The 26368-nt window shown below is 53.5% G+C and overlaps 1 protein-coding gene, 1 long non-coding RNA gene and 1 other non-coding gene across 6 annotated transcripts in view; 2 read left to right on the forward strand and 1 right to left on the reverse strand.

The window, feature by feature from the left end:
• Nucleotides 1–4854: 4854 nt before the first annotated feature.
• Nucleotides 4855–26368, reverse strand: part of ZP4 (zona pellucida glycoprotein 4) — a 75354-nt gene continuing 53840 nt past the window's right edge. For 3 of the 4 annotated variants that reach the window (XM_074373281.1, XM_074373282.1, XM_074373283.1), the window contains 10 exons: nucleotides 10843–10945; nucleotides 9898–10050; nucleotides 9001–9188; nucleotides 8374–8471; nucleotides 7248–7378; nucleotides 6909–7098; nucleotides 6692–6839; nucleotides 6328–6406; nucleotides 5222–5338; nucleotides 4855–5011 (listed from right to left, as the gene is read on the reverse strand). In XM_074373281.1, coding sequence (XP_074229382.1) covers nucleotides 4896–5011; nucleotides 5222–5338; nucleotides 6328–6406; nucleotides 6692–6839; nucleotides 6909–7098; nucleotides 7248–7378; nucleotides 8374–8471; nucleotides 9001–9188; nucleotides 9898–10050; nucleotides 10843–10945 — 1323 coding nt within the window. In that variant the 3' untranslated portion in view covers nucleotides 4855–4895. Of the gene's footprint in view, nucleotides 5012–5221; nucleotides 5339–6327; nucleotides 6407–6691; nucleotides 6840–6908; nucleotides 7099–7247; nucleotides 7379–8373; nucleotides 8472–9000; nucleotides 9189–9897; nucleotides 10051–10842; nucleotides 10946–11013; nucleotides 11136–11403; nucleotides 13857–26368 lie in introns of those variants that run through there. The other variant, XM_074373280.1, reaches the window with a different exon arrangement.
• Nucleotides 15150–26100, forward strand: LOC141579044 (uncharacterized). The gene is made up of 2 exons (XR_012509985.1): nucleotides 15150–15466; nucleotides 17738–26100. It is a non-coding gene; the product is annotated as an uncharacterized LOC141579044 (long non-coding RNA).
• Nucleotides 25316–25390, forward strand: TRNAS-AGA (transfer RNA serine (anticodon AGA)). The gene is given in 2 exon segments: nucleotides 25316–25351; nucleotides 25355–25390. It is a non-coding gene; the product is annotated as a tRNA-Ser (tRNA).

Below are 26368 nucleotides of genomic sequence, written 5' to 3' on the forward strand. Positions count from 1 at the left end.
CGGCTCTCAGGCCAGGCGCAGAGCACCAGGCAGGGGCACAGAAGCGCGTGGACCCGGGCTCGGCCCCCCCCCCCCCGCCCCCGGATCTGCTCTGGGGAGCTCAGCACGAAAGCCAGCACACACCCGCGGTCCTTCTTCCTCGTGGTCGGGTCAGAGTCGTCCCGTGAAGGGCGCTTCCCCGAACAGACTGCTCTGCTGAGCCCACGGGGGACGCACAGGAACAGGTGCAGCCCTGCCCTCCGGGCCCTTGTTCTGCGGGCAAGAGACAGACGACAAACACACACAGAAAGAGTAAGGGTGGCCCCACGTTACAGGAGAGCAGGGGAGGGCCGCCTCGTGTCAGCCGAGGGCCGCTCACCCAGGCACGGCTTCCCCGGACTCAGGTGCTGCCGGACACTGACCCTCAGGAAGGCCGGCTGGGAGTGGGGTGGAGCACTTCTCTGCTTATTTGGGCTTTTCAATGTGGTTTGAGTTTTTCTCTTTCTACTTTGGTCATACCTGTTGGTATTCTTATCGGTAGGATTAGGGGCCCTTTTATTGTCTTTACACTTTTTTCTGTTTAGAAATCGTGTATAAACATTACTTTGCGATACGAGACAAAAAGATCACAAGTGCTGGTGAGGATGTGGAGAAATCGGGGCTCTCGGACCTTGCTGGTGGGAGTGGAAGATGGTGAAGCCACTTACAGTTACGGAGTTCCTCAGAATGGTCGACACGGTGCTACCCCGCGACCCAGAAGGTCGGCTCCTAGGTGTAACGCCAAGAGCAGAAAGCGCGGGTCCACACGAGAACGTGCACGTGAATTCACAGCCGCGGTGTTTTCATGGAAGTGGAGCTGATTACTTAGTTGTGGGTGGGCAGCTAGTAACCCTGTTGTATGTACGTGTTCTTTCCCATTGCAGGTTATTACAGGACACTGAACATACTTCCTGGTGCTCCACAGCGGGTCCTTGTTTATCTATTTTATATATCATGGTGTGTACAAGTTAAACCCAAATTCCTCATTTATTCCTCCCTCCCACCCCTTCCGCCTTTGGTAACCATTTGTTTTCTGTCTGTGGGTCCGTTTCTGGTTCAGAGCAGCATTCGTCTTAATAACAAAAGGCAGAAACCACCCACATGCCCATTGGCTGATAAATGGACACAAATGCAACAATGGACCGTTTCCCGCTGTAAGGAGGACTGAAGTGCAGACTCCGTACACAATGAAAATGAACCTCAAAAACATTATGCAGTGAAAACGGGAGTCACGAAGGCCACACGAATTAAATGACTTCATTCACTTATTCATTTATTATATGACGTAGACAAATTTGTGACTGTCCGGGGCTGGGGGGTTGCAAATAGGGAGTGACTTCTAATGGGGTTTCTTGGAGGATGGTGAAAATGTCCTAAAGTCGAGTGGCAGTTGCACAATTATGAATTTACTGGAAACCGCTCAGGTTTCACTTTAAATGCGTGAATTACCCGCAATGTAAGTTATGCCTAAATAAAGCTGTTCGGCTAGGCCAGCCAAGGCCGCTTTCTGAAGGGCCAGTGTTGCAGCTGCTACTGGCTGGTGAGCTTTCTTCGTGGCAGTTGTATTCCTTAGTTAAGTACTTTTCCCCCAGGGGAGACGTGAGCTGTGGTGTTTTAACAGGAACTCTAACGTCTGGGTTTCGTGACGGTCAAATGATAGACATTTGTTTGTTGGGGGCCTGGTTTCTGATGAAGGGACAGTCTGTGGTTATGGTGAAGCTTTTCCTTTCCTGGCAGCCCCAGGAGTCAGGCGGGAGGGGGGCTGCTGGCAGAGGCGGGCGGCCTGCCAGCCTTAAAATGCCTGCCTGGTCAGGAGCGAGAATCTGGTTAGAAGCCAGCCAGTTGTCCTCTGGGATTTTCTGGGCTCCTTGAAAGCTGGTTAAATTGGGTCAGAGCTTGGTGTCGTCACCCAGCAGTTCCCTGAGCTCCTGGTCTGGGCCAGGCCCTTTGTCCTACACAAGGACAAGGGAACTCCCAGGATGAAAGTCTGGCTTTGCCGAGGTCTGGGAGGCGCAGCCGGCCGTGAAGGCGGCTGTCACAGGTACCAGACCCCCAGCCACCACCCCCTCCATCTCAGGGCCGCTTCCGGGCTGTGGCTTTGCCACGGTGAGGTGTCTGGCAGACAGGTCCCTGGGTCTCTGTCCCCAGGTTGGTGCTTCTCCCCGCCCCACCCCACCCCGTGTCCCTAACGTTTGCCCCACAGATCGCAATACAGCCAAGTAACCCCCAGGGGAAGAAAGCAGGTGCTTTATTGGAAGAATAACCTCACAGGTATGTTTGACACATTCTGACAGCCTTCAGAGGGCAGTGCTCCTGTACTGACCAGGGACCAGGCTCAGAGCAAGAACGCTTTGCCCACTTGGAGAAGTAGCCGTTACGCTCCAACCCTTCTCCTCCAACGAGACTAAGGGACAAAACCTGGCAGGTGTACCCAATATCCCTGAAGCCTGTTCTGGACTGACCGTAAAGCAGCCCTCTGTCTGCTGCTCTGTCCTCCAGAGGTGACAGCCTTCGCCTGGTTCGGCCGTTGCTGGGCGACTTGGGAGCCCTGGGGGAGGCGATTTACTTCTCTGTGGCCTCATCTTCAGTCTTTCACGTCAGCAAGGATGGAAGGAGCACTGCTTCTTTGGGAAAAGTGAGAGGAGGCTGGTGAGTAGCAGGATTGCCTAATTTCCGCTCCCCCCGGCCTGTGGCTGTTACAGCAAAAGCTTGCTCAGACTTTCATTAAACAAAAGCTAGTCAGAAAGTCCACAAATGGCAAATGCTGGAGAGGGTGTGGAGAACAGGGAACCCTCCTCCACTGCTGGTGGGAATGCAGTTTGGTGCAGCCACTATGGAAAACAGTATGGAGATTCCTGAAAAAACTAAAAATGGACTTACCCTGTGATCCACAATCCCACTCCTGTGCATGTATCTGGGGAAAACTCGAATTTGAAAAGATGCACCCAGTGTTCACAGCAGCACTATTTACAACAGTCAACACATGGAAGCAACTTAAATGTCCACTGACAGATGAATGGAAGTTGTGGTATATTAATACAATGGAATACTATTCAGCCATAAAAAAGAATCTTAAAATGCCATTTGCAGCAGTATGGATGGACCTGGAGATTGTTATTCTAAGTGAAGGAAGCCAGAATGAGAAAGAAAAATACCATGTGACATCACTTATACGTGGAATATAAAAAAAGATACAAGTGAACTTATTTACAAAACAGACTCACAAGACATAGAAAACAAACTTATGGTTACCAGAGGGCTAAGGGGGTGGGAAGGGATAAATTGGGAGTTTAAGATGTGCAGATACTGACTGGTATACATAAAACAAACATATTCATACTGTAGAGCACAAGAAGTGCATTCAGTATCTTGTAGTAACCCACAGTAACATGAGAAGGTATATATGTATGTACATGTGTGACTGAAGCAGTGTGCTGAACACCAGAAATTCACACATTGTAAACTGACTGTCAAAAAGTATAAAAATTAAGTAAAAATAAACAAAAGCTAGTCTTTAGCTTTCAGGAGGCAGAAGTGTGCTGTCGTGGAGACACAAGAGCACATCCGCAGCTCCCGGCATGGAGGTTCTGAGCAAGGAATCAGGGAAGTTGCATTTCCCAGGGAGAGCCAGGAAGCAGGACCAACGGGAGATGGGATTAAGAATGTTCTAAGAGCCAAAAGTGCAGAGACAGAAAGGTAGAGACAATTTAGTCCTTATTTCAGGAGGGAGAAGGTTGGGTCTGCAGAGGTTAGATGTTGGGCTGACAGTCACACCAGACCCTGGTCTGAACATTCTAGGTGGAGGTGGAGGTGGCAGGGGCTGGCTTCTACTAAAAACAGTAGGATTCCTCCTGAATGGCCACTGATCTCGGGTGCAGCTTGTGGTTTCCTGTTCCTCCTGTGCCCAGGCCCCGTGAGTAACTTCCCTGCTGGAGGCTGAAATAGTCTTCTAATGTCACCCCCTGATGTGAGGGGTGGTTACTTCATCAAACACGAAGACCCCGTAAAGCATTTCCACACATGGGGCCGACGTCAAGCTGCCATTTCCAGCCTCCTCCAGCCCCCCGCCCACTCCCCTCCCTGGGAAGAGAGGACACCCGTCCCCGGAGCTCGGCCAGGACTGTGAGTTACTAGAGTCCTTTGCCTGGAATGTTCACCTTGGGACGTCACCCCACGCCTACGTCCCATTTCTCTGCTAGTCTTAAGAGCTACACAACTAGGAAGTGACTCTTTGGTTCTGGCTCAAAACAGCAGCTCTTCTGATCACGCCATTTCCAGCTGGTCATCCATGACCAGATACCTCTTTTTGGCTTTGTTCTGGACGTTAGTTTCTGAAGTGTGATGCTTGGAATAGAAAGATCAGGACCACACGAGAAATGCTGAGAAACCAAGCCCCCGAGCCTCAGCCCAGAGCCACTGCATCAGAAGCCCCGGGCGGGGCCGGCAGGCTGCTTCCTCAGCCTCCTTCGGCCCTGCCGCCCACCGGAGCCCGAGGACCGGCGTCGGGAAGACGCGTGAGGAGCTGCAGGCGAACTCTGCCCGAGCGGTTCCTCTCGTGGGAGAGTTTTGCTTGCTGCCCCTCAGGAGCGCGCCGGGATCTCTGCTAAGTCTGAGACCTTTAGTTCTTGTCGATTCTGCTTGAAGTTGTTAATTCACTGACTAGGAAATTCTACTGAAGTGTTTTTCTATTAAGATGGAAGGGCTGGAGAAAATAGGGTATCTTTTTTTATTCTCAGATAAAAAAGAAAATGACTTCCAGGCTGGAAAAAGGAGATGCCGACGGGTGAGCTCAAGAAATTGCTCTTTACCTTTCCAATGAGAAGCGGGCACAGGCCATGAGTGCAAAGGGTTTTATTGACACGCTTGGTCCCAGTAACTCATCTCCACTTCCTGATGGCCAAGCAGGACGCGGACAGGGCCCCTAAGGCGGCTCCGACGATCACGGTTCCAGAGAGGCCAGCCACCCACAGCGCGCGGGCGTCCACCGGAGACCCTGCGGGGGAAGGCGGGCTAGTGCGGGTGAAGCCAGGTGCCTCCGGGCCTGGTGGAGGCTGCCAGTCGCGAGCTACTGGGGAGAAAGCTGGACAGGCCCTTTGAGGTTCCCGTCGACCAGATCAGCAAGGGGCAAGCCAGGGTGAGGAAGCAGCTGCGGCTTGGCCAGTGGTTCAGGTACAGGACCGGAGGTGGGTCCCCTTCCACTCACCTGAGTATTTCCCGAGCTCCTCTGCAGGGTCCCGAGTAGCCTGGAGCAGGATCATGGGGCCCTCGCTGGAAATGCGGGCCGTGCTGTTCTGAAGGGGGCCCTCTGAGCGCCTTCTCCCTGTTGGAGAGACGGGGCAGGGATCCGGTAGAAGCCGTGCGCGTGGTGGGCGTGGTCAGGAACGCGTCCGAAGTGGGGCCGGGTCCCCGGTACGCGTGGCTCCGCTCCTGCCTCAGTGCCTCATACAAACGCGCCGCTCAGGGGAGCGCCGTTGCCTCGGGTTCACCAGAGAAGCTAGACTGTCCCCAGCGGTCACCCCTCCTGACGGAGGTGGGGGCACAGCGGCACTTGATCCTGAGGCCCCGCGACGCGAGGGAGACCGGGAGGGCGGGGACAGCCGCGTTCCCGCCGTTTCTAGTGCCGGCTGTCGGGCCTCGCAGAGCTCCCAGTGTGCGTCTTAGACTGGACGGGAGGGCCGCACGAGAAACAGGCATGGCTCGGGGAGGACCAGGGCCCACGTGTGTGAGTGCCTATGTGTCACTGGAGTAGCCAGCATGTGATGACAGTTATGAGAAATACTATGTTTTTCTTTTTCTTTTCTTTTCTTTTTTTTTTTTTTTTTTTTTTGCCAGAAGGACTTAAAGCTTCTGGGGGTCCTGAATCTGGTTCAGGGGCTGGGTAGGTGTTAGTGGATCTGGTGGAAGTGCACACGCTGGGCGCACCGACCCTGACCAGCGAGAGCGCACACTCGGGCTGCAGCCGTGCTCCACCTGCAGGCATGGCCAGACCTGCCTTCCAGCAGACTTGAAGTCAGTCTGTGTCTGGCTAGACCAGAAGTGTTTTACTAGACTGAGCCACGGACAGGCCACGAACCAGTCTGCCTCCTGCCTCAGGTCAGGATTCACATGGAAGGAAGCTAAGGCTGAGAGCTAAGAATTTAGAGCCTACACTTAGAGGGCCTGGGAGTCTCCGCATTGTCAGTGCTTTAAAGGGGCCCCGTTAGTAATTCGAGCCTTCCGTTTGATTCGTTTGCCCACAGGCTGCAGGCTAGCCCCGGGCCTCCCCTCCACACAGACCTGTCCTCCAGTGTAGACGGCCTGGGTACTCACGCCTGGCAGCGGGACAGGTTACCCGGCAGGGTGCCGCCCCAGCGGGCTGGCAGACGGCGGCGCTGCAGTGCAGGTACACCTGGGGGAACAGAACTGGGGTCGCGGTGTGGCCCCGCCCCAGAGGGAGAGGCTCCAAACCTGCTTCATCTCCCCCAGGAAGAAGCTGAGGAAGTTATCGGAAGACTGATGAATGAAGCTGATCTCACAGAAGCCCCGGGACACTAGGGCTAGTTGACAAGCGCCACTCGCGCCACTGGCATCGAGAGCCGCTCGGAGCAGCACCCACAGCCCAGCTCTGTGGGAGCACCCTGGCTGAGGGGGCAGCGTGGGAACAGTTGAGCTGGGGGCCGGGGGGGGGGCATACCGGTCCCTTGAGCGCCTGCTTCGACGCCGAGTCCACAAAGCTGAAGGTGGAGATGCTGAAACGCTGGTGGTGGGAGGGGAGCGGCAGGCCCGGGGCCTCCCGCACGGGGACCAGTCTGGTCCGGTAGTTGTCTCCCGAGTAGGGGCATCTGAGCAAAGACACCGGCCGTCAGGGGGGCTTCCTGGAGGGGCCGCGAGCGGCGCGGGGCGGCACTTACCCCTTCACCAGCAGGGGCCACTGGGGCTGGAGCAGGGCGCTCGCGCCGGGGGTGGCCCAGCACTGCTGCAGGCGCAGCCCGAGGGAGGGGTCCGCCCTGCCGCGGAGCGAGACCTCCACGTGTATGGGGTCCCGGAGCAGCTTCACCACCGGGTAGTCACCGGCTGCGTAGTAGGAGCCGTAGTGCGAGTCTGCAGGGGCCATGACACGGGGGAGGCTGGGCACCGGGCCGCCCGGGACAGACCGTCGCCCTGTGAACACCTCGGGCAAGCTTCCTGTTACAGAGGGGCGTCTTCCTGCCCCGAAAAGTGACAGGACTTCCCCTCCCAAAGGGCCTCACCTTTGGCGATCCGAAGTTCCATAGTGAGGGGTCCGGGCTGGGCCTCGGGCAGCGGGGGCGGGAGGGTGAGGACCTGGATGCTCGCCGGGAAAGCGCTGCTGCTCACGGAGTAGCTGCAGCCGACGCGGAGCCTGGCGGGGAAAACGGGACACTGGCCGGAGAGCTCGTGGGGCGGGGGGCATCTCTCTACAAGAGCTTGTGTGGGGGGCACCTCTCTGCAGGGGTGAGGGGCTGCTGCGGCTGCGCGCTGGGCGAGTTAGAGCCAGGCTGGGGGTGGTTCCGGCCTTGTGAGAGCCGTGTTCATGGACCTGATCTGCAGACTGGACTTCCCAGCACTCGGGAGCTGGGCAGAGCCGCACAGGCACGAGACATGGTGCGGGGGAGGGGGAGGCACCGACAGGAAGGTGCCGCAGGCACTGGGATCCAGAGGAGGCTGGAGAGGAGTGACGGGGAGGTCGGGGGAGAGGACAGAACAGTGTGGAGGCAGGAGTCTGAGGTCCTCTGAAGACACTGGAGGGACAGTCTAGGGGACAGTGGGTGAAGGACTGAGGACGTTGGACCAGATGGGGCTGGAGAAGCAGAAGCTGCCTGGTGCGGGGCCCCGAGGTTATGCTCAGGATGTTACCTTGAAGCTACGGGAAACCAGATAAGGAGCTCTCTGTGCTCTCTGATGTAAGAGTTTTTTTTAAAAAAAAATTTAAGTTTACTTTTATCATTTGAGGGGATAATTAGGTTTTTGTTTAGCTTTTCCTCTCAGCGGAGGGACTGGGGATGGAACCCAGGGCCTCGTGCGTGCTGAGCACGCGTTCTGCCACCGAGCTGTCCCTCCCCCTGGTCTAGGGTTTTAAAGGGATCCTTTTTGCTGCAGCTTAGACAGTGGAGGCCAAAATGAGAAACAGGAGAGCCGGTCAGATGAACCAGAGGTCCAGGCGAGTCTGAGGCTGGGATCAAGTCGGTCTCAGGGCTACAGATCCAATGACGGTCAGCGAGACCGGACAGCCAAGGCCGCAGACAGTCTCCCGCACGAGGCAGCATTTTCGTGGGCTCGCCCTAGAGCTCCCGCTTCGTGGGGGAAGGGAAGTCAGGCGTCCTGGCCAAGCAGGGTCGGGTTAACTGAGCCCTTTACCTGAAGACACTGTCTCGGGTGATAGAACCCTGGCTCCAAGTTCGCACATCCCTGGCGGCCACCAGCTCGTTCTCATACACCGCTTGGTTTCCGGTGACCTGCAGGGGCAGGCGAGGGCGGCCGTCACCCCATAGCCCGGTGCTGCCGCCGCCTCTGGAGCTCGCTCTGGCCCAGCCTCACCCGGCCACCCAGATGCCCTCTGATGCTGCACAAATGCTGCAGCGTGAACGGAGCCACAGGCAGGGCCTCCCCTAACCAGGAAAGTGGTCACTGCACCTTGCTTTCAGGACAGAGGGACAGCAAGGGGCTCCGAGTGCTCAGATGAGGCGGCCAGAGACACCAGCCACCTCCACGGACCTCCCTGCTTGTGTCCCAGGGGGGCAGCAGGGACATGTTACTTGCTCTGCAGCCCGGTCAGAGGCCAGCCCCACGCGGGGGCAGAGGCGTGATGGCCTGGCTGCGGGCCCAGAGAGGGAGGCCATCCCTTCCTCTGGGATGAGGAGGCTGTCTGACCCAACCCAGCTGCCGTCCGTGTGACCTGCAGGGCTGAGATCCCCGACCTCCCCTGGTCCCGGGCATCCCTGCCCGACGTTGAGTCAGACCAGGGCCCGCAGCCAGCCCACTCACCTGCTTGGTGGTGCCACAGGCAGTGACGGGGAACTGGAACAGGACAGAGGTGTGCGTCACCATCACGGGTTCACACTCGCTGTCATTCCTGAAGGCCAAGTGCACAGAATTCAAGAGCAGCGGGGGCGAGGTCATGTTCCGAGACACGGCGATGGAGAAGTGGCCGTCCTGGGTACAGTGTGAGGTCACTGAAACACCAGAGCAGTGGTGCTAAAGGCAGGTGGCCTCTCGTTACGGGGCTGGCTAGACAAGGCCTAACAGTTAGGCCAGTGACTTCTACCTCGCCCCAGCCTCCTAGAGAAGCTGGCAGCCCTGCTGGTGACCTAGCGACCTGGATGCACTTCAGCCACCCAGGCCTCGCCAAGGCTCTGCATGAGCGCCGGAGTCTGAGTCCTGCGCCCAGCACAGCACGGAGCCTCCCCACAGCCTCCCCTGAGGCCAGGAGGAGCAGAACCTGCCTGCTTCACTCATCAGCCAGGACTGGAGGGGAGGGTGGCAGCTGCTGTTTAATGAGCATCACTTTACACGAGAAAAACTTGGGAGGGTGATTTGGGACAAACAGGCTTTTGAAATAAAGCTCTCTAGACAGACTGTCGGCCACCAGAGGGGCTGTTTCTTGGGAACTGGTTAAATTCCTGTTAATTAGCATCTTGCCCATCGACTTGGCTTCTTGGGTTCATTGACTGGGACTTGCTTTGCGTGGGATTCTGGAGTGGATGATGGAAGGCCGTAGAAAGCTCCGTCTCTCGGGGCCCAGTGTACCAGGATGCATGCTTGTACCTCAGCCTCTGGTCCCCTTCAGTGTCTGCCTTCTGCGGGGTGCAGACCACCCTCCTTTGGGTGAGTGCAGGTAACGGGCACTTGTCCTCAGCTGATCTCAAACACGCGGGGGCTCACCTGTGTTTCCGTAGTAACAGGGATTTTCCTCCTCAGCGTCGTAGCAGCATCCCAGCCGCTCGCAGTCTCCTCGGGTGCTGGGCGAGGGAGCGCACGGCAGCCTGTCCCACGCTGGGATGGAGTCACAGACGCCAGCGTTAGGGACGTCTCGGGCTGGATTTGGAAGGGGAGAGTAACTCAAGCCAGGTAACAAGTCTGGCTTTTAAAGAGACCACTTTGTTACAAAGCATTAACTCTGAATTCCCACATGTATCCAGTGCCTGGGGTCGACACGCACTAGAGGGCAAGTGTCCACCAGAAAAGTCAGCCTTAAGTCACCTTATGAGGGTCCCCTGAACTGAGTCGTTCTGAAGAAGGAAATACAAACAAGACTGGTAGAAGTGAGGAGCAGTGAGGCCCTTTCCTCTTTTACTCAAAGAATTCTCCTCCTGGGCTTGGGGCGACCCCTCTTGGCGCCCGTGAGTGGTGTGGGCGCCACTTCGCGATGCCCTGTGTTCTGGTTCTGCAGCTGGGGCGGGGTGGGGGGGGCAGGGTCGGCGGTTCATCAGCCTCACCCTCGGGCCGGCGGCTCCGGGGGCGGGGAGCCAGGTCCGCGGGGACAGCCGGCATCTGATTCCCGTTAATGCCCCGGTTAAGGGGTCAAGCAGCCCCAGCTGCAGGGCCTGAGCCCCGGCCTCAGCGCCCGGTCTGCTTCTCCCGGGCATTTGTCTCCGGGCACTGTCAGCCTCCTCCCCCACCTTGGAGGGAAGCTCCGGTCCTGGGGGCAGAGCCAGGAGGGGTGCGCGGTCGGCCCCCCGGCGGGTGGGGGCGCAGGTCAGGCTCGCAGCCGGGTGTCCCGGGTGCCCCCCTGGTGAGGCGAGGGGCGGACGACGGCCCCCTCGGGCGCCGGCGTCACTGCAGGGCGGGAGAGGGCATCCTCCGGGCAGGGGCCTCCGCCTGCCTTACCCGGGAGAGCCACAGGGCACTTGAACAGCTGTGTCTTGGTCACCACCCTGCGCCCGGCCGCATCCGCTTCTTCCACTCCAACCGGCATGACGTAGTGTGTGTCCTGGAAAGACAGGCCCGGGTCAGCCGGCCAGGGCTCAGGCCCGCGCCCCCCGCGGGCCGGGGACTCACCCACTGGGTGACGTAGCAGCCGCCGTAGGCCGCCTCCACCAGCACGGAGCTGCCGGGGCCCGTGCCGACCCGGGTGCCGCAGTCAGAGTCATTCCGCAGCCTGTGCAGCAGCCCGCGCTGGTCTGCAGTTGGGAGCGGGAAACACCGAAGGTCAGACTCTGTGGTCCCCAGGCTGCCCCTCAGGACGGCCAGCTTTGCCTTGGCGCCGGGGTCAGCGCCAGGTAAGGGCAGGAAAGGAGGGGAATCGGGTTCAGAAGCCAAGCTGCGTCTCGGAAGGTTCCTTCTAGGGAGAGAGGCTGCAGGGTTCAGCAGAGGTTCCCGGGGGAGGGCAGCTGGCGGGCCGTTTCAGGCGGCCCGGGAGCCAGGCCAGGGCTGGCTACAGTCGCTTACCCCAAGCTACCAGGGCGGGAGGAGCGGCCGTCTCCAGGCTCAAGTTCCCTGTGAACAGGAAGCCCTCGGGCCCACAGTGGGGGGCACCAGGGTCACCGGGCCCCCTGGGCTCAGGCTGGCCGCTCAGAGCCAGGGACAGCGGGAGGCAGAGCCAGACGGACTGCAGCCACCGCATGACGTGGCCGGAAGCCTGCACCTCCTTCCCGAGAGCCTGCGGGCCTGCGCTCGGCGTCCTTATATACACAGAACTGGCTTCAGGTGCAGTCGGGTGGCCGCAGGTGGGCCTCCTCCCGGAGGTGACTCCTCAGCTCCGGCCACTTGAGGCACAGCTGCAGCCCTCAAACACCGCAGGTGGGAGGGGAGGATGCGGCGTCTCAGCTGAGAGAGGCTTCCTCAGGGTGGCTGAGGGCAGTACTTTACCAGCTCACCCAGCAGGGGCAGTTACTACCTCTCGGAATCTCAGTTTTCTCATTTGTAAACTGGGAAGGGTCTCTCCCGGCAGGAGAGACGAGGTGAGACACTGAGTGTCTGGCCCGGGGCTTCACCAAGAAAAGGGACTCAGTCAACATCGTCGGGGCCTTCAAGGACCCTTGTCACCGTCTCCACTGGCCCTAAGCTTTGGAGAGAAGTCCCTGCACCTTTGGAGCCTGGCTTGAAACCCCAGAAAAATTTAAACCTGATTCTTGAGAAAAGCTGCCTAGAAAGTTTCCCTGGTCCTAAAGGAGAATTCCACCACAGGGGTCTTTTCTTGACAGATTCCAAAGCTTTTATTTTCCACAGCTGTCCTACTGGGTCCCCATTAGAGGACACAGGTCAACAGCTGGATTCTGAGATGAACCCCTCAAGCTAATTCTGCCTCTTGTGGACAGTGGGAAATCTCTTATCATTCACCTGTGTTTCTGTCCTTGTTTGCTTGCTTTCCACATTTTTGTGGAAAATGGGTCTCTTTACAAGATGTGATTGACGTGTGCTGGCAGCTGTTCAGTTAAGGTCACGGTGCCGGGTTCCGGGGCTTCTCAGAGGTTCAGGAGTGACGTGTGCACTCCTCACTGGTGATGTGACAGCGTGGAAACTAGCTTCCGGGGTCTCCCACAGTGTCCCCTTACCTCCGCTCCCAGGGACCTTGCAAAGTTTTACTACATAAAATTCTCCAGAACTGCTGGAAGCGGCTGCAAGGACAAATTGAGGTAACAGCTGGAGAAAGACCGCTCACAAATCAGAGATGCAAATTGGCCCCGGCAGCGGGTAATGAGCGACTCCCATCTGCATCAGAGACTGGGGCCATGCCTGCTACCGCCCCACGCGCTGACGCAGCTGGAGCAAGGCTCAGCCAGGGATGAATCACACAGTCTATTGAAAATGTCATTAGTGAAAAATTAATATTGCAAAGCATTTGAGAAGGGCCGGAGCAATCATCTCAGTTTAATAACAGAGGACAGTTCTCATAAACACCCTTTATTTTTTCCCAGAGCAGAAATGAGGGACAGGCCAGGATTATCTGATCTCACCCCTCTCTTTCCAAACTGCAGACTGAAACTGTTGATCATTTCCTCCTTCCTGAACTGGGTGGCGCTGTCAGCCTGCATGGGACGGGTCGTGCTTTTCCCTTTACTGGAGACTGCAGAAGACTCCTGGCTTTTGGGGTGAAGGAATTGCTTCTCATTGGTTGAAAAGTATGAGCTTTGAAGATGGATTTTTAGGAAGGCTTTAGCTTCCAGGAAACACCGAGCTGTGTTTATACATCCTCCCCCTTGCTTTGAGGGAGAAAGAAAGGATTCTGATGCTCCAGCTTACCAGCAAAGGCCTCAGGACTTGAGGGGCCCCTCCAAAGACACCTCAGGGTGGCCCTTGGAACTGCAGACCTTCAGGGAAATGGTCGCACCGACCTGCCTTAAACCCCCTCCTTGATTAAGCCTCTGTTACAGACCGCAGTTGTACTGGGAATTGAACAGAGTAATAATAACACTCGAAAGGAGCAAACCTGGAATTTTAAACAGTAAGTGACTGAGGACACCTTGTGCAGAGAGGCAGGTCGCCCCACCCTCGGAGGGGCGGCTGCCAGACGCCACGGGCACCTGGGTTGGTTCTTAATCATGGACCGAGAGCCCCGGGAGGCATTTTGCCTTGTTTACTGCCCAGGGCCAGCAGCTGGAGCAGAGACTGGCCCACAGCTGGCACTCATGGGAGGGCCGATGAACGAAGGAATCAAAGCATGAACGAGCAGACTTCAGTGAGGGTTACCAGGCTGAGCACATAAATACACGGCATGCTTAGGAAATCTGAATTTTCAATAAGCAATGAGTATCCAGTCACCTGCAGATGGACATTTAGGCTGTTTCCATGTCTTGGCTACTGTAAATAGTGCTGCTCTGATGTGGTATATTTATATAATAGAATATCACTCAGCCATAAAAAAAGAATGAAATAGTACCATTTGCAGCAACGTGGATGGACCTGGAGATCATAAGTCTAAGTGAAGTCAGCCAGAAAGAGAAAGAAAAATACCACATGGTATCACTTATATGTGGAATCTAAAAAAAAGACACAAGTGAACTTATTTACAAAACAGAAACAGACTCACAGACACAGAGAACAAACTCACGGTTACTGGGGGGAAGGGGTAAACTGAGTTCGAGACGTGCAGATACTGACTACTAGGTATAATATAAACACATTCATACTATAGAGCACAGGGAAGAACGTTCACTATCTTGTAGTGACCCATAATAATATGAGAAGGCATGTATGTGTGTTCTTGTGTGACTGAAACAGTGTGCTGCACACTAGAAACTGACACAACATTGCAAACTGACCAGACTTCAATAAAAAAAAGAAAGATAAAAAAGGAAGCAATGGGTAATTTTTTAGTGTAAATGTGTCTAAACATTGCATGGACATACTGATACTAAAAGTCCGCTGTTGATCTGAGATTCAAGCTCAGGCGGGCGTCCTGCATGCATCTGGCATCACTTTCCTGAGGCTCCGTGTTCCTGTTGTGCTGCCTTCCCTGTCCCTGGGGTAGTGACGCCATCCTTCTCAGGGGCAGGAGGGCCTGACTGACAGGCAGCTCTCAGAAGGCGGAGGCGGCTTGTCACAGCCACTTCACCCAGGTGGGCCCTTTACCTGCTCTCCTCCAGCCTCTCGGAGAGTGATCCTTTGCACCTGGAAGATAGTGCATGACACACCTGTGCTCCATCCCGCAGGGAACTGGGGTCTCCTTGGGGAGGGGCCAAGGAGAGAATTCAGTGACAACTGCTCACAGGTCCTTATTCAACCCCAGGCTGTGAAGCAAGTCTCTGTTCCACAAGGAGAGGATGACGGGAAATTCCATACTCAGTTCTGTTAGTTCCTCAGGAGACGCAGGTACAACCGCGGAAAGTAACCGGCGCTGAGGGGAGGCCTTTCCAGAGACGCTTACACGGCTCCCTGGTGGTCTGACTGCCCACAGCCTCACGGCCCGGCACACTCCTCCTGGGCCCCGCGGATGGACGCTCCCAGTCTTCCTCTGACCCTCTTCCCTCCTCGTTCTCGTCCGCTCCCTGGGTTTGACTGGCTCATCACAAATCTGACATCTCCAGCCAGACCATCATCCAATAGACGTGTGAGGAACACGTGCTGCGTGGGAGCTAAATGCTTGGGGGTCAAATATGGAGCAAAATATGCATGACTTGGACCCTGATTTTGAAAACAGGCTTTTCGAGCAGACAGGTCATCAAGGACTTGAAAAAATAGATAAAAAATGACGATATGTGCGATGATAAACAGACAGAGAGGGCTGGGAGACCGGCCGAGGGTAAGGAAGAAGGGGGGTGTGTCTGGGGTGGGGGCAGGGGGAGGATGCTGAGAAGACAGGCCTGGGCTGGACCACCCGGAGCCTTGGAGAACACAGCCAGTACTTGTTTCTTACCGTGAGAGCAGGGGAAGTCCCTCTCCGGGGTTTAAGCTGGAGAAAGAAATGCGCAGACTGACCTTGTGAAGAGTTTACTCTGGCTGCCGTGGGAGGAGAGGCTGAGGGGCCATGCCGGCGTGGCGGGTCGGCTGGGGGGCTTCAGCGGTAGCCCCGGTAAGAAAAGACGGTAGGCTGGTCTGGGGTGGTGGTGGCGGAGCTGGAGAGGAGTGAAGGGTGTGGAAATTAGGTAAGGGGTAAGCGGCAAGATCTGGTGACGCGCTAAGTGGGCGCGCGGGGAGGGGGGGGCGCGTCAGGACTGGCTCTCAGGTTCCCGGTGAGCGCAGCCTGGGGGTGTGGGCGCGGCCGACTGAGACGTGGAGGCCGGGAGGAAGCCGGGTCTCGGGGGGAAGGTCTCGAGCCTGGTTTGGGACGTGCTACAGTCACATCATGAGGCTGGACTGGAAGTTGGATGCCTTGGGATTGGAACTCCAAGAAAAGGGCTGGGTTACATATTTAAATCTTTTTTTTTTTAATGGAGATACTGGGATTGAACCCAGGACCTCACGCATGCTGAACACACGCTCCACCACTGAGCTATGTGTTCACACTGGAGCTCCAACTTGACATCTGGATGGCGTCTGAAGCCGTGAGTTGCCTAAACAAGGAGTGGAGTAAAGACAGAGGGGGAACCTGTCGTTAATCCCGAGGACCCCCCTCATTTAGGGGGGTGTGCACACAAGGATGAAGTAGCCCCGGAGGCTGGCGGGGGGCGGAAGGCAGTGGACTCCACAGGAGAGGACAGTTTCAGGAGGAAGGTCCACAGAGGCTCTTGAAAGGTTCAGCGAGATGCGGACTGAAAACTCCCCGTTGGCTCTGCTGTCACCACGGCACTCACGACGCCTGCAGGGTGGATGTGACAGAGAAGCTATGGCGCCTGCCTGAGAAGAGTCGAGTCTGGGAGGTGAGGAGAGGGCGCTGAGACAGCCACGCGGGGATTTTGCTCCTTCTGTCTCGCGGAGAGGATGCAGGGCAGTGGCTGGAGAAGTGGCAAAGGCGGAAGGAGACCCGCTGTAGGATGAAGGAGACTCAGATGGTCTAGAAACCGACGCAGGGAAGGCACTGACTAGCCAGAGCAGGAGGATGCAGGGCAGGAAGGGGTTGCTGACAATGGAAGTGAGGATCGGGCAACAGCAGGCGGAAAGGAGCCGGACCCATCGGGGAGGGACTGATCTAAACGGGGAGGGTGCAGCTCGGGGGCAGAGCGCGAGCTGAGCGTGCACGAGGTCCTGGGTCCGGTCCCCAGTCCCTCCATTAAAGAAATAAATAAGCGGAGGGCCATTTCCTCTGTGGTGTCAGGAAGAAAGAGACACGTTTCTCCTCCGAAAGTGGGCAGACTCCGTGTGACAGAGTGGAGGTCTGGGGAATTCCATCCTTGTGACGTAGGGGGTGAGGCTGTCCGTCCGCCCAGAGTAGGAAGCACTGGGCGGTGCCGGCTCCTAAGCCAATTCCACCGGTGTTCGCCACGAGTGTCCCATCGGAGGGGGAACCAGAGCCCACACTGAGCTGAAGCTCTTTTGTTGGACGACTGGATGATTAGAACAGAGGCAGTACAAAGGGCTTCCTTTAAAAACCTTTCTGACCCCAATGGACACCATCTGTTTTCTCGCTTCCAGTATTTTTTTAGCCTGTAATAATCTATTTCTGTAAGCAATACATCTAATACAGAAAAAAAGCTAGAATTCCTCTCAAGTGTACTTAATTTTATCACAGAGCTAAAAAAGTAGATTTGAAAAGTTATTTCCATTATGTAACGTTATGACAGTCTAAAAAAATGCCTGCACGTCCTTCGTTTTTATGCCTAAAGATGATGAGCAGGTATTATCAAAAATAAAAACTCTTTTCTGAAACCACTGAATTGGAGTTAACGTTCCAGTGGCGTACGTGATGTGAAAAGTAGGAAGCTCGATGTTAAAGAACAAAATTTAACCCATCTTGAGTTTTCCCTTAAAATCATGTCTCTCTTTTAAGAGTACAAAGAAAAGTCATTATCAATACTAACATTTGAGGGAACAGTAAAAGTTGAATCTTCCTTGAATAATAATAAAGTGTCTCAGAGATGTTAATTTTTCTTGAACTCTGAATTAAATAAAGCAGGAATTATGTTAGAATGCTTTTTTCTCCTCATTTAAAAATTTGCCATTCATGCAGAACATATATACATGCATTTTTAAATATATTTAAAGGTCCTGGTGCCTACTCGTCTTCTGCAAATGCTCTAAAGTCAAATTGGGGACTGAACATGTCTTTTGTCAACCTTGTCCAGACTCGTCTCAATACAGAATCACTTTTTGGCCAAACAATTCCATAAAGACTTGTTCAGCTAGTTTGTTGAGATCTGTGAGCCAATTATTTTTTCCCCTCTGAACTTCTGATGTCTTTTTTCAGAGGCTTTTATTCAAGGCCACTGGCCATACGTGTTCGTGACCTTGTATGAATCGTGCCACTGCAGGCTCCTGTATGGAGGAGGAACAAGTCTGCCTCTTTGCAATCTGGACCACATCAAACCAGGTGACGGTGTTAGAAAGATGCTGAAAATGAGTGATACCAACTTAAGCACGCAGGACCCTGTCCGAACGCAGGCCTTTCAGCTGCCTATGGGCACTAAGATTCATCAGGTAAGTGTTCATTGAGGACACCCTCAATTCTGGTCCTGTGCTAGGGACTACGGAGAAGAAGACAGACACAGATCTTGCCCTTAAAAAGCTGGAAAAGGGATAGATGGCTTGTAAGAACAGACAGCTCATCAAATCCTGATCACTTGTGAAGACACGCAGGGAAAAATGACGTTAACTCAATCATGCAGTGAGAGAGACTCAGGAAATCCAGTCCTCTGGCCCTCCGCGAGGACATGCGGAAAGTTCCTCTGCTTCTCTCCCGCCAGAAGCTGCCCAGTTCTCTCCCACACCTCTGGGGTTTCTCTCAGCTCCAGCCTGGATGAGGTCCTGGTTCCATATGTGCCTCTCTCACCAGCCCCCACACAACTCTCCCTTCCTTCCTCAATCACATTTCACCAGCCGTGAGTTATTTCTACTTCGTCTTTTTGGACTTTGGAGCAGCAGTCAAAGTTTCTGACTCCAAGACACTTGAGCGTGAAGCCTATACCCGTGCGTGTTTTATCTGTAGGACATGCAGTGCACTGCCACAGGAGACGCACAGGCAGCAGTGGGCGCTGCCACAGGAGACGCACAGGCAGCAGTGGGCGCTGCCACAGGAGATGCACAGGTAATAGTGGGCATTCAATGCGGATACTATGCTAAGGTTCAGAACAGGGGTCAGAATCGTGACCCGCCTGGTAGCCACTTCCTACTTTCTCGACAATGTTCTAAGTGTTTTTTATATTTGATCTCTTTTAACTATTCTGACACTCCTGTGCGGGAATTGTCCCCACTTTACAGAGGATAACAAAACTTGGCGAGGCCACACCAGTGAACGTGGGGGAGCTTGGGTCTGAACACACGTTCAGCAGGTTCTGATCCTGGACGCACCACCGCCCAACACAGGAGGTGGTCTGGTGCGGTGACCGGGAAGGCCCCTGGCTCCGTCCCTGCAGCGTCTGTGTGACGGGTCACCTCCACTGGGTCCTGGCCCTTGATGAAGAGGAGCTAATAATGGTGTTGCTGCAGAGAGGCTTTTCACGGGGTTGGTGAGGCCATCCGTGTGAAACGCTCTCAGCCGTGCCTGGTGTGCGGGCGGCTCTAACAGGCAGCTCGAACATCATCATCATCGTTGCTGTTTAGCCTTTCAGGCACCAGAGTGTGGAAACAGAAGAAAGGAGCAGACCTGTAACGTTCTTACCCGCCAACAAGGTCTGCCCTCGCCGCGGGCACGCAGCGGTGGGGGAGGGTGCGCTGCGGGTGAGTGTCTGATGAAGGAATCGGAGCCAAGTGCACTGGTCTAGTGGAAGGGCTGTCTCGGGTAGACTAGGGTGAGTCCTACTGAGCTGGACCCCAAAAGGGACTGAACATGTGTAGGTGAGGGTGGAGGAGGAGGGAGACCAGCGCCTCCAAATCAGAGGGCCCAGCCACGCCGTGAGCGGGCTCCACAGAGTGGCCAAGACTGAAATGCATAGATAATGTACACAGCGCAGGCTGCCACAAGTTCGGTGAAATCCGAGGACCCCTGGGCACACGGGGTGGCCCTGCTGGCGGGGACAGGGGAGGGCGCCAGTTTGATGTTACTGACTTGGGCCTCAGTTGCCAATAAATTAGTGCCGAGGCCTTGAGAGACGGCCTGTGCCCCTTTCCCAAGGCAGCCCCAGTGTCCTCTGCCAGAGGGACGGCAGCTCCTGCCATGACTATTACCACAAGGCACCTCACAGGGTCGTTGCATTTTGCAGAGCAAAATGATGAGAGATACATATATTTGAGAGTAAACTATTTTATACCAGTGTTACAGAAAGCAAAATAGCATTTCACAAACTTGAAGCTGCTAGAAATCTAAGCTGGTATCATGGCCACACAGAGATGCAGAGCAAAGGAAAGGCTGTGCAGCACAGGTGAGGACGCCCCCCAGATCTCCGGCGTCAGCGTTGGATGACGTGGCTCTGTGACAGACGTCCAAACCCAGCACCGCCCTGCTCCTCCCCAGGCCCTGCACCTGTGTGGCCATCACGCCGGCTGAAAGGTCCACCTGCTCAGGAACGGAAGGCCGGTTTCACACGCAGACAAGGAGCTTTCACACAAAGCAGGCATCCTACACAAGTGCTCAGAGAACGGAATGTACCGGAACGCAGACACGTTAAGAAAGCAAGCACAGAGGTTTTAAGCGTGGGAGGGAAGAAACCATTTTCTCTCTCCCTTCTTCCTGTTTCCTGAACGCTGTGGAAGAAGCTGCGTGGGGAGCACGATGGGAGCAGGTCTCCAGACACGGCGTGTCAGTGAGCTCCCCGTGACTCTCCAGGCTGCAGGGTCCCAGACTTTGTCCTAAAAGGGAAAAGTCACAGGACTGGACTTTTTCAAAACCACATATGTATATAAATGGGCTGTTTCAAAACCTTATATAACTGGACCATTTAAAAATCTTATATATATATCTGGACATTTATATATAAGGTTTTGAAAAAATAGGTGTTAACTGTTATTATTAATTCTTTGGGGAAAACCTCCTCTTTGACACCCACGTTGTTAACCCTTGTGGGTCAGGAGTTCAGCACTCACTTCCCAGTGAGAACTTGCACCTGGGAAGCCCTGGCCCTACTCTGCCTGCTCAGTTAGCCCGTGCAGGCTTCCGTCGGGCGCACTGGCCCGTCAGCCAGGCGCCCGTGGAGGCAGGTGTGGGGACGCAGGGAGCCGGGGGGCGCTGAGCACCTGTGTGTGGACTTGGAGAGAGATGGGCCCACGCACCTGCTTGGCCACCACCCCTCAGCTGAGCCCCGGAGGCCCACGAGCCTCACCCAGATTCACAGTTGAAAAATCAACGGAGTGGCTGGGCCTCTGTTACCGTCTTTTGTTTCATTCCACACTTGCTTGTTTATTTAATTTCACTGGATCTTAGCAATGACTACGTACAATATGGGAACAGAGAGTAAAGTGACACGTTGGACCTGCAAGGGGACAGGACATGCAGAGTGACTTGGCTGAATACCCTTGGCCGGTGACCCTGTCTCCCTTGTTTCCTTGGCAGTGACATGGCCTCTCAGTGCGCTCCTAGAGGCTGGAGTGGGCCCTGCCTGTGGTCCCTGACCCTCTGGGAAGCTGCCGTCCTGCATGTGCAGGATGCTTGTTACCAAGGAAATGGAAACTGGGTCAAAAATATAAATGATGCCTGTTTTCAGAATCCTAAAGGAAACAGACTGGCAACAACGGACAAGCCACCTTTTTCCAGATCCACACACCTGAATTTAAGAATCATCCCCATTATATTAATCGCTTTAATACGACTTTCAAATTTATATAAACGTTAGTTAAAATCGATCAGGCAAGCCTTAGAAGAAACGGACTCTTTTCTTCCATTAAATTAAGGAGCAAAAATGCCAGACTAATTATTAAACAAATTAATGGAAAGGCCAGAGGATTTACGTTGCAAATTTAATACATCTGAATATCTCCCCACTAAGAGCTCACGGTTGGGATTATTTGATACGAACACCCATAAAGTGTTTGCCTTCGCAGAAGCACTTTCCTTTCGTATTGCATGGGTGGGATCTGCTGTTTCAGGTCTGGGGAGAAGGTCCCAGAAAACAGGAGTTCCTGAGAGACCCCCACCCCCTGCCCCCAGCGTCTCACTTTCCAGCTTTGTTGGGGAATGTCGGCAAGTGATCTTGCCAGTGCAGGGTGAGTTCACGCCATCCTGAGCAAGGACGAAAAGCAGAAGGAGCAAAAAGGACGGACGAGAAAGGAAATCAGCACTTCCCACACCACGTGAAGCCTGTGTTTTCACAGATGCCAGCACCTCACACCTCTCCCTCCATGCTGGAAAGGGAGTTCGCAGTGACCACTTGGAAATGACCCAGAAGATGTATTTCATCACCAGTAAGTCTGTTTCTCATTATGTCAGTAACACAAGACAGGAGGGGACAAGACGACGTGGCACGACCCAAAGCCACATGGTGAACTCCTTCTCTGGTGACCGGGCAAAACCTTCAGCCTAACATGCCCACTGCTGGGTCCCCGAGGAGCAGGGGGCTGCAGGTGGGCTGACCACACCCCAAAAGGCAACTGGGAGTCAGTTCTTTGAAATGGAAGTGATCTGACCATGATGCAGCTAGCAATTTTTGTGGTGATGTCAAAGCAAACAACAGAAAAGGCAAAAAAGAAAAAAAAAAAACAAACCAAAAAATTCCACTAAGAAAACAAGATAGTATTTTGTGTTTACACATGAGTCCTGGATGTTTACATGAAAAATCGCTGGCAGAGGCCGGGGGATGTTGTGGGACTGCTTCCCAAACCCGGAGGACAGGCGTTTCAGGGGCAGACAGAGGGCACTTGCTGGGAGCTGCTCACTGCCTATCCTGACCCAGGCACCAGCTCCTATACCGACACGGGACTGGTGTGCGATGTGATGAGCTGTTCCCGGGCCTGAGCCCTGCGGGGGGACAGCTAGACTGGGTCCTCTTCCAAACTCTGTGACCTCGGGCAGGTGACTCGACCTGTCTGCGTCTCAGTTTCCTCATCTTTAAAATGGTATAAAAGTGGAGAGGATACAGCTCAGTGGTAGAGCGCATGCTTAGCATGCACGAGGTCCTGGGTTCAACCCGCAGTCCCTCCATTAAATAAACAGATGGATAAATAGATAAATAACTAAATCTAAAAATGTAATCAGGAGACACCCGCGGCACCGACATGTGGGATGACGATGATGCCGGTAGCCGTGCAGGCATCACTTACCTCCCGTCTGTCGCTTGGACAGACCTAGAGCCTCTTTCCACAAGGGACCCAGGAACTGGCCTGGGTGCCCGGGCAGCTCGTTCTGGGCAATGAGGAGCGGGCGACTGGCACATCCTGCAGTCCAGACGTTCCCCCCAAGTTTCTGGACGATGATCATGAAGCATCGTCCTAAAGCTATTGTAACTGCCCACAGGAACACGATGATAATTTAATTCCACAAATGTGAACCGAGCACCAGGAAGTCCCAGGCGTCGTGCCAGGCGGGCGAGGCACAAGGAAGACCCAGGTGATGCCTTTCTGCCCCCATTTCCGCCCCCTGCCCCTGGGCTCACAGTCAAATGAGAAGACCAGGCTCAGAAACCAGGCACCTCCGCACAAGGAGGATTCTGGCCAGTGGGCTCCAAAGCCCAGGGCTGGCTCCAGAGTCAGTCTGCCTGGTTTGAATCCAAGCTCTTTCTCTCATGACATACACCTTCCTGGCACTTCTGTATCCTGTTTTATTCTGTAGAACTGGGCTGTACCTGCAAATGGCATTATTTCATTCTTTTTCGTGGCTGAGTAATACACACACACACACACACACAAAACTTCTTTATCCAGTCATATGTTGATGGACGTTTAGGTTGCTTCCATGTCTTGGCTTTTGTAAATAGTGCTGCTGTTTTATCTTTTCAAATTTTATCTTTTCAAATTACAGTTTTCACACAGCAAAGGAAACCATAAGCAAAATGAAAAGACAGAATGGGAGAAAAAAATCTGCAAATGATGCAACCGACCAGGGATTAATTTCTAAAACATACAAACAGCTCATACAGCTCAATATCAAAAAAACAAACACAATAAAAAAAAATGGGCTGAAGACCTAAATAGACATTTCTCCAAAAAAGACATCCAGATGGCCAACAGGCACATGAAAAAATGCTCAATATTGCTTATTATCAGAGAAATGCAAATCAAAACTACAGTGAGGTATCACCTCACACCAATCAGAATGGCCATCATTCAAAAGTCCACAAATGACAAATGCTGGAGAGGCTGTGGAGAAAAGGGAGCCCTCCTCCACTGCTGGTGGGAACGCAGTTTGGTGCAGCCACTGTGGAAAACAGTGTGGAGATTCCTTAAAACCTCAAAACAGGGTTACCACACGACCCAGAAACCCCACTCCTGGGCATACATCTGGAGAAAAGTTTAATAATTCTTGGTTGTCCCTTTAATGTCCACAGGACTGGTAGGACGGCCCCTCTCGTATTTTAGACATATTAGAATATGAAAAGCATGGACTTTAGAGTAACAAGAACTTCCACCTTTAATAATAATAATCATATAATGGCACACTGCTTCAGGCACAGCACTGGACAAGAAGGTGTCCCTGTCCTCGCTGGGCCCCCTTCATTCTGTTAGGAGAGAGGGACAGCGAGGGGACCCCTGTGTGGTAAGGAAGTAAAGTCCAGCATGTTGACATCTCCACGCACGTCACACACTACACTTAGCACTTTCCAGCCTCGCAGCAGCCTTGAGAAGCAGGCGGTATTAGGCACACTGGACAGAAAACAGGGAAACTCAGAGGAAATGAGTAAGGACTGAAGCTCACAGCCACTCACTGGAATAGTCAAACTTTTAACCAAGTCTGATTTCACAGCCCTGAGCCCGAAAGCTCTGACACTCACCCTGGTTATTTGATGTTAATGGTGGAGGGTTTAAACAACAGAATGATGGCTTTTTCTGAGAAAGGCCTCGTCCGCTTTTCCTTAGAAATTAAAACCTCCAGACTAAGATTTCTCAAACAGAAGATCCTTTGAACTTTTCCAAAAGCTTTAATTTCGCCTAATGAGATAGGAATCGATCAGATCTATTATTTAGAGGGGTTAGAGCCCTGCGAGGACTCGCAGCAAATCCTCTGAAATGGGTAAAAATCTGGGCTCTGATCTGACAGGGATCATCAGTCGGCTGTGTCGTCCCAGACTTCCCTGCCATCTTCTGTGACACTTCCCGGGTCGTCGAGAGGATCTAAGCTGTTAGAACTGCTTCTTCTGTCAGCCACCTCTCATCAAACTAGGGCCTGTGAAATATTTTTTGGAATCCGTGTGGTCCCCACCCAGGAGGGACCCTCTGGAAGGTGCCTGCGTTGGGGGCGTAGCCTCTGGTTGGGAGCAGCACTTGCTGGCTGATTATAATATTAACAACAGCGGCTAGCTGAGCCCTAAATCTTTCTTCTTTAAAAAAAAAATTCTACTGTTTTTATTTATTTTTTAAAAAACATCTTGGGGGAGGAAGGTAATTAGGTTTTTAGAGGAGGGACTGGGGATTGAACCCAGAACCTGTGTATGCTGAGCATGAGCTCTGCCACTGAGCTCTACCCTACCCCCGACCCCCAAATCTTTCTTCTTCAGAAGAGGAAAGAGAATTTTCTCGGAGAAGGTGAGTAACCGCACTTGGTCTTCTTTAAACATGAAGATTCAGTGATAATTCTACGCTGGAAATTAAGCTGCTTCTTCACAGTCTATCACCCAAATCGGCACTCGGTCTCTGTATATTTATAATTCCATGTGCTTTCACACTGACTCGGGTCTCTTCACCAATATCCCATAGACATAGAGGTTTAAAAAATATTTTAAACATTTTATTTAAGCGGGGGGGGGGGAGTATAGCCCAGTGGTAGGGCGCTTGCTTAGATAGATGCATGAGGTCCTGGGTTCAATCCCCAGTTCCTCCATTAAAAATAAAAACCCAATTACTCTCCCCCCAAAACAAATAAATAAAACCCCATTTTATTTACAATGTTTTCCCTTTAGATTTGCAGAGCAGTAATATTGCCTCAGCAGGCCACTTCTTTATAACATCGACGTGGTCTTTTATGAGATGAACAAAGAAATCAAAGGTTCTTTATTACCAGATCATCAGCATCGTTAAAGTGCAGCCAGTGAAACAGACGTAACAGCTTTTCGAAAACCCTCACCACCCCTCACAACCCCTCACAAAGAGACTACCTGCCGCCTGATCAGCCATCTGTATACTGGTGTCAGCTCCTAGATCTAACATACTGGCAGTGGGGGCAGAAGTATCAGTTTCCAGAGATTTACAACTTATAAAGTGTTACATAGCAGGCGGTTATCCTGTTTACAGGTGTCTGTGAAAACTGGGTGACCATAATGACTGGTCTTCCAAATCCCTACTACGTTCTCCCTACAGTTTTCTTTCCTTCATTTTCCTGTGGGGGAAACCGGGTGCCAGGCCAGGTGTGTTTCTGATCGTTCTACTGTAGGTTAGTTCGTACCTGACACCCGATGGGGAAATGCGTTCCTGTGGACCGCTGGAGAATCATGTCCTGATCTTACAGAACAGCAGCCGGTTCCGCGCACAGCCCAGCGCCAGCCCGCCAGGCCCAGCCCCAGCTGCGCCCCATACCGGGCATGTAATTACAGGCAAGTCACTTAACCTTGGTTTTCTCACCTGTAAAATGGGGGTAACAGTATTACCCACCTCTGGCACCTGGGAAATAGTCAGTAAAGATTAGCAGTCAATTAACATTAGTGTTTCTTCTCAACATGTCAGTCGGACTTAGGTTTCTGTTCCTGCTCCAGCTGGTAAGAAATTTTATTTCTCCAGGATCACACAGTCGAGTGGGATCATGACTGTGACCTACTCTTAATATTTCTGTAGCCAATTCATCAAAGTGCTTTCACATTTACTT

Source organism: Camelus bactrianus, chromosome 11 (assembly GCF_048773025.1).
Source record: "Camelus bactrianus isolate YW-2024 breed Bactrian camel chromosome 11, ASM4877302v1, whole genome shotgun sequence".
NCBI classification, from domain to species: Eukaryota; Metazoa; Chordata; class Mammalia; order Artiodactyla; family Camelidae; genus Camelus; species Camelus bactrianus.